General features: G+C 35.9%; 1 protein-coding gene across 3 annotated transcripts in view; it reads left to right on the top strand.

The window, feature by feature from the left end:
- SLC9A9 (solute carrier family 9 member A9) overlaps positions 1 to 15,826 on the top strand; it is a 237,887-nt gene that overhangs the window by 123,899 nt on the left and 98,162 nt on the right. For all 3 annotated transcript variants that reach the window (XM_069792259.1, XM_069792258.1, XM_069792260.1), the window contains exons 10-11: positions 13,187 to 13,300; positions 15,143 to 15,254. In XM_069792259.1, the coding sequence (XP_069648360.1) occupies positions 13,187 to 13,300; positions 15,143 to 15,254 (226 nt within the window). The remainder of the gene's footprint in view (positions 1 to 13,186; positions 13,301 to 15,142; positions 15,255 to 15,826) is intronic.

Raw genomic sequence — 15,826 nt, 5'->3', positions numbered from 1 at the left:
TAATACTGGGGCTTCAGGCAGTGCTGCTCAGGAAAGAGTCCAAGTGACCAAATTACAGTGGTCAGTAGAAAAGTCTGAAGAAGCAGCTATTTCTGATAACAAGAATAAGAAAACATAGCATTTGGGAAGATTTATTTGTATTGGTATTAGTATACTTTTGTCCTTGTTTTAGCCAGTTTTGCTTAAACACTCTGAAAGTTAGCTACATTGGAAAAAACTTGCTCTTGTTTTTTTGTATTTCACCCAGGTTTGGTTTTTGTTTGGGGGTTTTGGGGTTTTTTTTGAGAGAGACAAGGCCTATAGCAAAACCTTCATTTGGCAGCTGTTCAAAATGATCAGGGAGGACAAAGAAATGTCCCTGTTCTTTTACTTTCTGAGAGAAGAAAATGATACAGACATAAAAAGGTTATAAGCACAAGTAAAAAAAAGAAGAATGGCTTATGCTTGCATTTAGCATAAGGCTTTTAGGAATAGATACCTGAAATCGTAAGTAGAAATTTCTGCTAACTTTGAGACACCTAACTTATATTGAAAACAACAGAAGTCACAGTCTTAGACCCTTCTAAAAGTCCAAAAGCTCACGTGTCTCCAGATATTAGCTATCATTACAGCTCTAGCCTAAGTACCCTGAAGAGATGCAACCCCTCATGCTTGTCCTGTGCTTTCCCTCATAACTTCCAGTTCTGCCTCCTGAGCTCTAGCTGCATCACAGGCATGCTGGCTAAGCCATGTATTCCTGAGCTGGACCGTCATAGCTTGCTAACTCAATGCATCTCTACAGAGCCACTGGGTCTGTTAGAAACAGGCTGCCCTCCTTTATAAATTGCCTTCTTATCTCTAATTGAATATGTACCACATGCATAGTGCTTGTAATAATTATTATCTTTAAAACAGATTGCCATTGACAGGAAGTGTACAACGAATTCCAGTTCTCTACACAGCTATTTTCTGTGTTTAGCAGAAAAAGCTGAAGATTGGAAACATGCCAGATGCATTGTTTGACCAGATGTACCATAAGATCTTATGGAACCCTGTAGAATAGTATAATGCTATAAAGAAAGCTAAAGCCGCTTACTCTATGGGTTTAACAAGAAGAATCATAACAACACAAGAAAATCTTGATTTCTGCAAAAGGAATTATGCTACCATGTCTTTCAATCTGAATTTCTTAACAAAATCCCTCGTTATCTGACTGATGTTCCTGATCACTTAGCCACGCTAAAAGAATGTTAATCTGCAGTCCCTTTACGTGTGGCTCCCCTTAAATTTATGTGGAAATGCTGTAATCGTTTCTTCTCTTTTAGCTGTGAGCTACATGATGGATTGTAAACAGCTAGGAAACATTGCTACAAGTAAACTGATAACAGTAGACTTTATAAGTATGGTATATCAGTAATTAGCTGCATAATTTATGATTTGTATCATAAATTAGCTGCTATCATATCTATAATACAGAAAATATTGGGTGTACACATACAGAAATCATGTTAGAATATTCAGTTATATACTCTATTCTTTAATCTCCATTTTTCCTCTCTTTTTGCATACCTGCTTTAGTGATTCCTTAACTGAGACTGTGCAGATTTACTCTGGCCTTGTTAGTTCTCATCAAGCATGTGTCCCTTTGTCATCAGCATTTTGTAAGGAATACCATATTCTAGTATCTTACACACGCACCCCCTATGAATAAAAATAGTAGTTTGGACCTATGCAAAGGAGAACTTCTCTTAAAAAACAAAGGAAAACAACTTTCCTTCATTTTGCTTAAGCACAGGAACTGGAAAATACACATGCTTAAATATAATTCATACCCTGAAGAAACCCGGAACAGTAGTGAAAGCAGTATTTCTACAGAGAAGCTCAGCTTGTTGAAAAATGCTGTCATTTTTGATGCTGGTAGGCTAAGGAGCATAATGCCACATGCAAACTAGTTTCCAAATGCTCATTAAAGTTTTTACAATCTGTTTAAACATTAAACATTTTCTTTAAATATTAATAAAGTTCTTTGATTGTTAAGGTTATAGTTTAGTCTTTACAGCAGAGTAGCAGATGCCAGCAGTTAGCTAACATATACCAATTGAAATTAAAACCTATAGGCCAAAATCTCATTGACATATGGAGAAATATGTAATGAAATTCCAAACTAAGACACATGCTGTAGTTTCTTTGAAAGGTGCCCTGAATCACAAATGAGACTCTCATATGTCTTCATCTGTGCAGTGGAGTCAAACTGTATGGGGCTATGTAAGCTACTGCAGAATCAAAAAGCTGGTTTATATAACTATGCAGATGATGTTATAGTGTCTCTCCCAATCTTCTCACAAGAGGTTTGAAGAGTGACCTCTGAATCGTTTTTGCTTACTGTGGGTAACTAACACATCCCTAGTTTTTAAGTCTACCTCCATGCAAATATCCAGCCTTGTACCCCACCTCTGTAAAGCACATCTAGTTTTAGGAAGAGAATTCCATCTAAGTATGTAGGCTGTCAGATCAAGTGCTCTCCTAATCATTGCCACCTTTTTCATCATTGCAACTGTGGAATGCATAGGGATAAAAAGGAAACTAAAATCAATCTAATCCTGGGCTATGAACATATTCTTGCATCACCAACATGTAGTGCTGAAACAGCAGAGTACAGTTTAACATCACATACTTAGAGTATATATGATTACCTTTAGTTTAAATTATATCTTATTCAACTTCACATTTTGTAAGAGTTGACAGTTACAACATTCCCTTAAACCTCTAGTCACTCACAACTCTCTCATCTGAGAATTTGTGACAGAGATAAAAAATAAAAGTAGGATTCTTCATTTAAGCCTTTCTTCATTTTTCATACAGGTAATCTAATTTAATAGAGTTTCATATCATGAACCAAAGCCCCTTGACTTTAATGAGATTTGGCTTATACTATAAATGGAGAGGTTCCGAATATAGTGATAAGTAAAAACACTCAGATTCTTTCTTAGAATATACTTATGTCCTAAGTGTAATAATTTTGTCTAACTTTGTCTGAAATACTGACACTTCACATTATTGTCTTAGGTGATTTTAGTACAGGATTTATTAATAAATTCTCCAATTATAGAATGAAGCTCTGGAAAACATCATCTGTTTTGTATTTCTATGCATAGTACATTATACTGCTAAATTGGAATGCAGTAAAATTTTCAAGCACATAGGTTTACATAGCTTTTAATGTTGAAGGTATTGTTAATAGGTTCCTTTGTTATAACCCTGTGTTGTCTTACACTTGTCTATGTGTCAATGTGTTCATTATTGCTCTTACTATGAGGACACATTGTGTTTGGTGAAGAAATCTAGCTATTTCTTGCATGGTTAGATAGGTTAAATTGTGATCTTTGTAGAGCATCAAGCATTTTGTCACAAAACAGTCTGTGTGGTTTGGGAGCTAGCAGATTTACTGATGTTTTGAGGCCTCTGCTTCCCCTGCAAATGGCAATGCTTTTACCCTGCCCAGGGAATCTTGGGGCAATGGGAGGCCGTAAGGAATCTGAGCTGCTGTGTGATATCTGACATTACCAAATTGCTATTGACAAAGATCCATTCTTGCAATCTGAAATATGTTTTATATATCCCTCCTTTTTAACTTATATGATTCTTGCGTGACTGCTGATCCCTTGCAATTCTCTCTCTAGGGATATAATCTGCAAAATTCCAGATCAGCTAAAAAACTGCACAAAAGCCTTGGTCAAAACTTTTTAGAAGTATGGAGCTAAAACTAAAATTCTCGCACAATAAGCTGCAAGAACAAAGTAAATACATGTAAATAAGGCACTATAATAGTCTAAAGCACTTGCCAGCATCCCATCTTTTTAGTGACTGCACAGCTGTGTTTCCATTACATGATTAATGGATTTTCTACTTTCAAAAGAGACATTTGTACAAAATGGTAGCACAGTGCAAGAAATACTAAACAGCTGACTATAGCCATCTCTCTCTCATGGTGCTGTCTGTGGAAATAATTAAGGCCTAAAAAGCCCTTTGTCAAAATCTTTCAAATCTAAATCATGACTATGATTCAAATAAGCACCCTGTCTTTCCACATGTTTTGGTATCTATCTACTTTCATTCACCTAAAATAATGAAAATAGCATGCAAGTTTGAGCATCTGTTTCAAACTTCTGATTTTCAGTTCTGCTTCAGCCACACTACTTTAGGGGGATGTTGACCATCCTTTGCCTCCAGTGAACTTGAGAAGAGTTCCCAGTGTTTGAGAGTTCCAAACAGGCATTCAGCATCCTCAGAAGCACACAGTCATGTAGTGACTAATACTTTACTTGAAAAAACATCTCTCTCTATGGGGTGCCAGATGATACTTCCTTAGTCCACCCACCTTCTGCTTTCCTACAGATTCTTATCAGGAGTTATTTTTAAGGTACATTAAAGAAAGACTAGTTGTATCTTTTCACTACAAATACTTAATTTTATGTAAAATAAAAAGCGTCCTGAGCTCTCAGATTTAAGTACAGTTGAAGGTGTATCTTAGTTTAGGATTTTTAATTTCTGCTTGTTTTACCGTGCATCTCTTTTTTTTTTTTTCCCCCCGACTGATATCAGTTGTGGGATTAGTAAAACATCACCAAGGAGACCACTACCAATTTAGTAGACCTGAAAACACTGGAAATCTTTACAATACTTTCTCCAACAGCTTCTATTCTATTGGTTTTGGCCAGACTCACAGTATAGCCAGATGCAAACCTGCCCCTTTGAAATCAATTATGAAACTATCATTTAAATTCAAATAGCCATGGGCTCACTTCAGGTTTGTGTACACTTACTTTGAGGGTGAGATTTCACTTTTCAATCTTCGCACCCTAACAACATCCAACTGCTGTAGCTTTTGTAGTTTTGACATATTAATCTTTGCCCTGTTTGTGCTTAATATTACATATTCATCTCCATTGGCCTTTACACGTGTTATTAGTGTATGCAGACACATAGATATATGTGCACACATACACTCTGTGCTATATAAAAGGCACATATAAACAGCACTGATAATTTCCTCTAAGTTCATTTTCTCCAATTATCCTTTATCTGCATTTTTTGGATGTATTTCACAGATACAAGTGCAGGGTGTTAGGTAGCCCTTCACCACAGGCAATTATTTACTCACAGTGGAAGTACCAAGGTTGCAGCCACTTCAAAGCTAACTTGTATTTGATGACAGCTTTCTTGTGCTCTATCCACAAGATGGTCCTTTGTACTGTTTTCAGAAAGTATGCCACCAGCAAGTATCTGACATTTGCTGTATTTAAGAAACTGGACCATTCCCACTTAATGTTCAAGCAAATCCCCCTCACATTCTATGTCTTATTTATCTCATCTCCATACAGTCTGCACTAGAGATTATATCTTTAACTGTAGAGGACTGTTAGATGAGAAAAGTCATGTACTGTAATACTTAAGAAAAAAACGCGACACACAAAAACATAGTTGCTATTCACATTTCTCGATCTTTTTGTCCAAATGAATCATCAATTCTTGAATAGTAGTCTACATCAAAAGGCAGGGAAGCTGTTTAAAGATGATTGTAGAAATAAAACGGAAGAATTCCCCAGATTCCCACCCTAAACATAAGAGCAGATCAGTGGACCTACTAATCCAGTATCCTGCTTCAAAAACTGGTACTAGAATCTGCAGAGTAATTGCAAATAATACTGCCAAATATAACTATAGGGTAGCATTCTGCCAAGGTAATGTAGTTAGAAGTTGTCTCATCAGCAATAGGTCTTTAAGAATAATAAATGGAGCTTAATGTCATCATGATCTCATGCTATTCAACACCACTTAGAACAAGAACAGTTCTCAGAGAGAGGATGCTCTCCCTAAGTTAGAAAGAGTTAAGGTTTTGTGTCCATTCCCCTCCAGCCTCTATAAACAGACTTATAACAAAACAGTATATACGGGGAATACCCTGAACAAATAACTGTGGCACAGAAGGTTATTTAGTAAACACTCTTTTATCTTAGTTTAGGCACTGAATAAAAACAAACTAGCATGTCATCAGAAAAACACATGCAAATCCTGCTACTGTTTTCTGGATTAAGGTAAAATAGAGTCTTTCCTGATTTACAGTTCTACAGCATTTTTCCACAGAAGTAGTTTTACAGACTGTAAAGGGAAGCATCCATATGGGTAAATAGAAGCTGCAATATAATTTCTATAGAACAGGTACAAAGAGAGCAAGTATTTGTCTTGTAGTATGTTAGATTTGCAGTGAAATGGAAGTCTTATATTCATGAGCATCAGATAATTTTTTGCAGTCTTGATTCTTGCTGGAAAGCATGAAGAAAAGACACCACAGACTTCATAAGAATCCTTTTTTTTTTTTTTTCCTGATAGGTTAAAGGCCCTCATATTGGTTACTAGTTCCTAATATGTCAAAGTCTAACTGAATTTGTTTCCAACACCCAAAACCTGGCAAGGAAGGAAATTGTTTTTATGAACTCACTTCAAGAATTAATATTTGAGAATATTTCCTCTCAGCAAATTGAAACAGAATAAATTGCCTTTGTCCTCCTTAGAAACTGAATTGATCACTTGAAGTTAGGACTGTGATGGCAAGTCACAGAAAAAAAACACTTGAGAGTGGTGAAAAGAGGAAGATGAGATTGATTTTGTGGTTTACTTTTGAAAAATCAGCAGCAGTTCCTCTAACATAAATGCAGAAACACAAAAGATGTATTCGTTCATTGCAGTTTGAAAGACAACCAAATTACATTGATAACATTACTATTTTTCTTTGACCAGAAGGAGAACATTCATATTTTAAAGCACCTAAGTTCCTTTGTTAGCTGAAATTGGCTTTGGCAAAGCCACAAATTGTTTCTTTCTTTTACTTATTTTTTTAACCATTGTCCCATATAGCTCTTAACTGTCAGTGCATAATGTCCCTGCTTCCACCTGACTGGCAATTTACTGCCCCAGAAAGATGCCTTCCAAGGAAGTCTCTTTCAAGTTGTTCAGAGTAGGTCATAAACTTAGACTTCAGTTTTATTGATGTTATTATTATTTTTCAGCTTTTTTTAGTCTTTTTCTTCTGCACATAGTTTATTCTCTGATTTCAGCCTTATAAGAATACTGGCTTAATCCTAGACAGCACAGGCTGTTCATAGCCTCTTCATTCTCCATTACAATAATCATCCCTCTATCAGCAAATGGAACAGCCATTAATGTTCCCCAAAATTTCCAAATTCATCCCTAAACACCATTAATTGCTGGCCAGTCAAAAGTTCCTTACATCCTTTCAAACAATTTTCCAGCTATGTTCTGTTATGCCCCATCTTGAACAGAATCCTTCCTTAATACAAAATAAAACAGTACTGCTAAAGTAAACGTAAATAGTTTTAACTGCAGTAATCCCTGAGCACATTATCTTGATACGACAGAGCACTGATGATTCCTCCTTCCTTTGTGCCTGCAACATCTCAGTTCAGGAATTTAAGATAAATAAGCACTTTGAAAACTGTTGTTTCTAGTTTGTGAACCAAATAATAGCTTAGATGACAAGCTGTAGGAACAACAGCATCGTCCTCTCTGTTTTGGTGATACCTTCCATTAAGGTGTGATTCTTGGGTTATTTTTAGGTACAACTTAATACCTGATGTGTAATAGCAGAAGTTGGTTGTGCTGCAGCAAAAGGAGATAGTGATCTAAAAAGGTTTCCTCGCTTACAAACTGATCCACGTTTAAAAAAAACCAAAACAAAACAAAACCAACAACAAAGTTTGCAGGAACCCCCTTTCGTAGGCAACTTAGCAAGACTAATGGTAGAATAATTAATTTTTCTACAGCTAGATCCAAAGTCTGTTGAAGGCAACATATAAATTCTCATGAGGCTCTGAATCCGGCTATACTACCACAAGTTTCTACTGCTCTCCATGCCTTACACGTATAAGAAATCAGTATATTGAGTCTTAGATTTCAAAGAGAGTCAATTAATTGTCATGTAATTGATAAAATCAAATAACAAAGTTCTTTCTAAGGATTAATTTGAATCCTGTAATCAATGACATTCATAGATTCACTGTTAATACGAACCAAACTAAGCTTCCATTCACACCTGAGGTCAAACCTTTTTAGAATTTCTGACTGTTTTACTTTTTAAGTCATTCTCCCTCTGATTTTCATTGCTCCAAGTAGTTTAGAACAAAAAAAAGTTTTAATTAGCTGCCTAATTTTCAACATTTTTGGTTTAAACTTCTTTTGTCCAGCAAAGCCATTCAAGACGTATGGCATTTTTAATAATAGAAAGGATTTGCCTTGATGATGGGACCAACATTTTTTCTTTACTCTTCCTAGTCAGAAGTGTATTCTGTGCCAGTAGTTTATCCAGCTTCTCCCAAAGCTGAACTTCGGTGGCGGTGTGTAGATTATGCCAGAAATAATAATCCATACTGTATAAATGCAAAATATTGCTGGCCTTTCCTCTCCATTGGTGCTGCTGTTTTCCTTATTTCTTTTTCCTTTTACTTTCCCAGTTCTTCCTCAGGCCTTATGAATGTTTTAAACCTCCCAGCTCTATAGGGAAATAGAAAGTTATTGTATGCCTTCCATAAATCTGTTGGGGTGAAATTCATTGAATTCAGTAGCAGAGCCTACTGATAAAAAAGGCCAGAATTTTGCCCCAGGACACAGAAGATCTTGTAAGAATCTCTCTCTCTCTGCTGGTGTGTTTGTAAGTTTACAGTCAAATATGCTTGGATATCAAAATTAGTGCCATAAACAAGTTTATATTCCGTCATGAATTTGAGTTACTTTTGCTGATTCTTTCATCTACGCATGTTATTCTAGAAATGAGCATTAAATCGCTATGCTGTGAAGATTCATTATAACTGTATAAAGGATTTCAGGCAAGAGGTTCAAATTCAAACTTCCTTTTTCTGATTTTGAAACTTCTAATCAAAAGAGAAAGATTAAATAAAGTAATTAGGCTATAATAAAAGCTTCTACAATCTCAGAAAAATTATGGTAGTCTGAATTCTCACTTTTTAATTCAAAATAGTTAGGGAAAAGCAATTTTCATCAACTATTGATTTATCAATATCCTTGACTTCATGGAACATTTTTGATAGCTGTATTCCAATTAGATAGCATTATTTAAATATAACAAATTTTATAACCATCATTTAACATTGACTGCTTGGGATTTTAATAGCTCTCTGTCACCTTCAAATCTCTCTTAAAAAGTATAATAAGTTTTACATCCTAGTTTCCTAGCTGCTGTTGGACTATTGAAACTCTCCCTATTTTGATGTCATGCAATAATATATCTCTGTAAGATGTAACGCCTAGATAGACAGAATTCCTCCATGTTGCTAGCAAAATCAATGCAACTGGAGAAGGCTTGCAGGTACCTGCAAGAGGTGGATGACATTCCTTCAGCAGGTATTAAGCGAAAGATTGTAATATTGCCACCAGTGAGTAAAATTCACGGAGTTTTGGTGGAAATAAGTTGTGGATGTAATTCAGCTTTTACCCAATACCTCCATACTAACATTATTCCCTCAAGATGAAAGAATGCTGTTTGTAGTTCTGCTCTTACCCAGTACTCTCATACTAACTTTACTCCCTTGAGATCAAAAATGCTGTTTAAAATATTAGGATTTGAGAAATCTTACATTTTCTATCTCCCCAACCAAAGGGAACTGTGCAAAGAATATGTTCATTTTCTCCTTCTGATGCTTCTTTAAAGAATTCTATTTTTATTGCAGCTGAGATTGGAACTTAGCGTGTCCCATCTTCCAGGTGCACTAATTACTTACCTAGATAATCTCTCTAACACTCAGTGAAAATTTAAGTAGTTCTATAAAATGGATCAAGTTGCAAAACCCATTTTGGTACAGCTTGTTTCTCTAATTGGCTTGAACTTAACTGTGGAGGTGGAGGGAAGGAAGGAGAAGAAAAAAGAAAGCACTTTCATTATCTCGCTTAAAAGATAAAACTAATACAGTTTTTATATCATAAAATTTTTCACTTGAGTTAAAATAAAACATCGGTAAAAGATAAACTTAGTGGTTACAGCAAGGCTCAAGGTGTAGATAACCTGGATTGATTCCTTCCTCTGCCAGTGAGAGCTGAACTGCAAGTGGTACTTTCCAGAAGAATGTCCTAGCTTAAAACTGATTTTTTGCACAGCCCTCTTAGCACTTACAATGGCTGAAAGCAACAGAACCACCAAGCATATTTGGTGAATGATGTGTTTTTAAATACCTAAGTATTATGTCAACTTTAACAAACTTTTTAATATAAATCTTTTGTAATATCCACTTTTTACAGAGACAATAACCAAAGCAAAGCAAATACCAGTTTCAGTAACTCACTGAGCTAAACACCTAAACCAATTGCCCAGATTGGTTCTGAACCAGTGTTTTTGTAATTAATACTCTACTCTGCAATGTGTTGACACTGGTGATTTATTACAACTCTTACTCTAAAGCTATAAGCAGATTTATAGACTTTGTGAAGAGGTAGAAATGGCACAATGAGGGTTTTTAGTTTTATACAGAAAAAAATCTCTTATTACTATGTGTATATTAAAATGGTTTCTAGTATAATTTTCTGGTAGCCTTGGGGGAACTAATGGCAGCATATGAGCAATTTAATGCCAATTTCATTTAGAGTAGAAAGAGGTCAGTTATCTGTGTGGGAGGCAAGGGAAGGGAATTTATGGTTATAGACAAAATACTTTCAAGGACTCAGTAGGTAGGATTCTAATTCTAACTTTTTTTTCTCCCCCCCCCCAAGTAATCCTAATTGCAAGTACATATATTCAAAATAAGGGATATTTTTGAGTGGCATTTAAGCAGACCGTGGACCATAGCATGGACCTGGCTTATGGCCACTTAAAGAAGGATGTTTTTCAGAGGCTAATGTGTATGGTGCAACTCCTCTTGGAACTGCTTGGGTGTCCCAGGAAATTATAAATTGCAGATTAAAACCTCCTATTCTTCTGCTTCTCATCAAAAGGTCTTGATGTCTCATCTTTAAAATGGTGACAGAAACATTTGAGTGAAAGGCATGACAATTTGGGAAAACGCTTCTATGGAAGCTGTTTCTTAACACGGTTTCCCGAAGATCTCTTTAGAATAAATTTTTTTGTTCTGATGAGATTTGTGCTGCACAGTGCTGACAGTTAAGTCCTTAATAGAGTATCTCCATGGGCTCTGTATTACTGTTGAACAAAACACAGAAGCTGAATAAACATTGAATAAAACACTATGCTGAATAGAGGAATAAAAATGAAGTCTGGAGGAGGGTGAATAAGTTTCATGTTATATCTACAAGTGTCATGTTCCAGGCAAAGGCATTCAGATATTACTTCTTTTATGACAATAATTAGTTCTGAAGATGATATTTTTAAATTTTTTTTTATTTACTGTTAAAGATTACTGAGAAAGAATATACAGCAAAAGCAACAATATAGCAAAATCTGTTTTCTTTCCAAAAATGTACGTCAACAAAAAGTTTGGAAAATACAAGAATGAAACTTTAGTTTCAGAAACTATGTTTCTAAAATGCATCAATAGTAGCTTTACATTTCTTTAAGTCTTGAATGAGATTTTGTAAATGGAGAGTGAAATAATCATTCAGCTTTAAAACCTCTGGAGCACCTTTATCTCATCCAAACAACTAAAGTATGAAGTTGTGGTTCCTCATAGCAGTACCCTTCCCTCAAAAGATTTTTATATATACACAAATATATGTTTTTTATATATATATATATGTAGAACCTGTCATGACACTCGTGATACATTGTTTAGAGCATTAGAAAAATGTGTCAGATGACATTCCCACAAAGAAGTGGGATCATGTTTGCTCCCAAAATGGAAATGCAAAAATTTATCATAATAATTTCAATGGGTCACAAGATCCCATATTTCAGGTTTTTTGACAACTAGTTTTTCTCATTTAAATTTAATTGAAGTAATTTAAGCCTCATAACTTGCAAATATTTCTTGTGTTTGTTTTCATGCTGTTCAGCAATGCAGCACAAAATGGGGGCTATGGAATGTGTGCTTGGGATAACTGATGGTGCTGCCATGGGGTCTGAAGTATTTTGCCATATACTGCTGGGTTTTATGCCATTTTGCTTCTGAATTTTGTTTTAAATAATTATTCTGACAGCTCTCATTTTTCCTTTGTTAGATATTAGTGACTGTTATTGGATACTTATTTTTAGAAGCACAACCATGTTACAAAAAATACATAAGCCCATTGAGGATGAATACAATACCTCCATAGTAACATTCAGGATAGTGATGTATGTCTGGTTGTAGACAGACTGACAAACTTTGGCCCTAATTCTGCATCAGGATTTGTTAGCATAGTCTCCTGAGCCCAAAAGTGACTTCAGAAGTGAAAAGACCTCTTTTGCTTTCCTCTGTAGTTATTTGGCAGCAATCATTGATTTTTTTCCAGATATGGATAAATATGAAAAATTATTTTATTAGTTTTTATATAATCAGCTGCAAATACAATCAAGAACATCCCCTCAAGGCAAATGAATTTTGGCTTTGCTTGTTTTTTCACAGAAGAAATCCTACCATAATCATGTATTTTAGGCTTATTTTATAATACTTTAAAATGTTATCTTAAGTAGTTTGGTTTGAAATGAGTAACTGATATTGATGTCCATACAGTGCAATAAAAGTTTTCATCTGCAGGATAATATTCATGGTAATAAAAAAGATTGTGTTGCATTGTAAAGGCACAGGTTCTTAAAAGTCCATTTAGGGACTTTTTTTCCCTCTCTTGGCAGTAGTGTACCCATACCCAGTACTGCACTATGCATAGCCACTTGTGTAATCAGGAGCCATTTCCCAGGCTCACCTGTGTAAACATGAGTGAAGTTAAATTCCCCCAGCTTCCTTGCAGTTTGCATTGAAGCTTGTATAACTTACTTGCTGTTTATGTATTTTATCAGTTGTCTATGTCAAGCTTTCTTACGCAAATCAGAGAAAAACATGCAAGCAACTATGATTTTTAAAGCTAAAAGACACCACGTGTAGTGTATAGCAAATTAGATGGTTTTAAAATCCACCCTTGAAATAGGTGCAATTTCTGTTCCTTTCATCTAAATAGTTCTGTATTCCAAGGGAACCTGGCGATAAACAGTAGTTACAGACGTGAGTCATAATTATGTTCTTTCTCTCTTAAGTTGTTCGAGTTCATGAATTTTTTGGCTGAGAACGTCATCTTCTGTTACATGGGACTCGCACTATTCACATTTCAAAATCATCTCTTCAATCCTCTTTTTATATTTGGTGCATTTGTATCCTTTGCTTTAAAGTATATATCTATGTACACGTATGTAAATATATATATATATATAAAAAATATGTGCTCCATGTGGGAAAAAAAAGTCAACAAGCAAACCAATCAGTTCCTTAAATACTAAAAATCAATTTTTTTGTCAAGTCCAGAGTCAATCATATTTATTACATATATCTTAATAGCTGGCTCAACGCATGTAGGCACATGGTCTTTAGACAGTCACTGTTTTGCAGATCTGCTGCAAGGCAAATAGCTTTAAACCAGCTGGGGAACTTTTGCCACTGGTTTACAAGTGGGGTGGGAAACTGGGATGTGCATTAGGACATATCTGTGGGGACAGGTGCAGGCACACAAAATCTTTTTGCCTGTCCAGAACCAGTGCAGATCCACAAACTGTAGAGCTGCCTCCAGACAGATATGTGCCATAAGCAGAACTTCCCCAAAGCTACTGAAATTATATTAAGTCCTTAAAAAGAAAACAGTTCTGCATTGCTCAAATCTTTCCTTCTTTGTATTTGATATCCCTAGTGTACATGGATTTATTTACACCATCACGTGCCTAAGAGACTGTGTCTTTAATTCGGCCACGGTTTCTCAACAAATCTGTTGCTTCCTTGTACAGCGGTATTGATTCTTTTCACACTGACGATTTACAGAATTATTTCTTTGGCTCAGAGCAGCAGCCCTTTGCTTATAACTTTTTGATGAACTGTAACAGCTTTGAAAGTTGGGATCATACAGTTTACTTGCAGTAATTTTTATATGTAATTTCCAAATGAATAAATAAGAACTGCATCACAGCTCCCTTGGCAACAGGTTGGGTTAAATGGCAGAGAGGACCCCCAGAGCCTATTGCACCCCACCACCGCCACAAGGCAAGTGCAATACTGTGTCCTGCACTCCTAGCATGGGAAGACAATTGAACACGAGAGCAGCACTCAGCACCCCAGATGGGGACTGTGCGGCAGAGCACTGCAGGGACCTGGCTCTATCATTTCCTCTCACTAAGAGCCAACAGACTGCAACAGGGTTGCACTGGACAGCTGAGGACAGGGCATGTGCAGCAACACCGGCTAATGCATGTTCTCCCAAGTCCATAGGAGGTTTAAGCAGCTCTTGGCCCAGCAGGTGAGATACATACACACCTTGCCACTCACGTACTTCATCTATTCTACAGTCCACAGCATGTTTCAGACTAAGAGTGCCGTAATTGAGCCCTAATTGTCACAAGACAGGAGGATGGAACCTGCTAAAAGCACGTATAAGGAGCTCTGATGGTCTTTGTTTTAAATCTGAAATAGCCTCATGTTTCTAATTAAGGCAACTTTTGTGATTGTTCCACAGAGGTGTAATAAAGAATTCCTTTTGAAAAATCTCCAAAGAAACAGGAAAAATAAAAAAAGCAAAGTGTGCTGGATATAGACAATATGAATTGTCAGGAAATAAGAAAGTAATCGTGTCCAAAAGCACATTTATTCTTTGCAAATTGCTTCTCAAGGAGATGATTCCATCTCTGCAATTGATGACGGGCATTTTACTGAAGGACTGAAGATGAAGTCGCATGTGATACAAATGTGATAAGTAAAATCAGACTGACTGAAGTGGGATATGTAATGATGAATATAAAACCAGGATGTCTGGGGAAGACAATCTCTGCCATTGCACAGTTTTATAATGAAATTGGAACCAGAAGGATCTGACATGTAAAATATGAAGGAAGATAATCTCATATTCATTTTAATTACACTTTTAAAATAACTTCGGAGAAACACTGGGTTTAAGTTAACTCTAGTTTTGTCAGTAGTTCCTCCACTGTTTTCCTCAACGTCTTACATTTTAGGTGGCAGTTTTTGTAGCAAGAGCTTGCAACATATACCCACTTTCTTTCCTTTTGAATTTGGGTCGAAAACAAAAGATTCCGAGGAACTTTCAGCACATGATGATGTTTTCAGGTAAGTGCTATTTTGGTATTTTTTCTGTCCACATTTAACAACTGACAAAGACAGCCAACTATCACTAGAAAAAGCCACATCTGTCACACAGAAGTCATTATCTTAAAACTCAAGATAGTCCCTTCAAAGCTACTGAAGCAAATGGATGTATTCTCTTCAGCTTCACTGTGCTCTGGACCTATTTAAATTAACTTTTTGGAAACCTACCACCCAGGAAGCCGGTCTTTCAACCCATTGTCCCTCATCTGTCTACACTTCCATGACAATTTGGCAATACCATGGGTTTACATTGTGTTGTTTTAAAGGCACCTGTAGTATACCTGACAGTATGCTTATATACTGGCAAATAAATGTCCAACTTTGCAGGTGTTAGTACTGATACTCAAATCAGACACAGTCTTTGGCAATTACTTGAACTTCAGGAACAGTTTTACCAGTTGAGATTGGGAGACTTTAATTCTACAGACCTTTTCATATGTATTCCAGGCTGATATTTGAGTACTTTATTTTCCAAATTCAGATTTTGTTGTTTTTAAACTCTGGTTAACATTGTAGAATTAAAAAAAAAAAAA

Source organism: Haliaeetus albicilla, chromosome 9 (genome assembly GCF_947461875.1).
Source record: "Haliaeetus albicilla chromosome 9, bHalAlb1.1, whole genome shotgun sequence".
NCBI lineage: Eukaryota > Metazoa > Chordata > Aves > Accipitriformes > Accipitridae > Haliaeetus > Haliaeetus albicilla.
The sequence above is the reverse complement of the archived record's forward strand: the minus strand, read 5'-3'. Positions and strand labels throughout refer to the sequence as shown.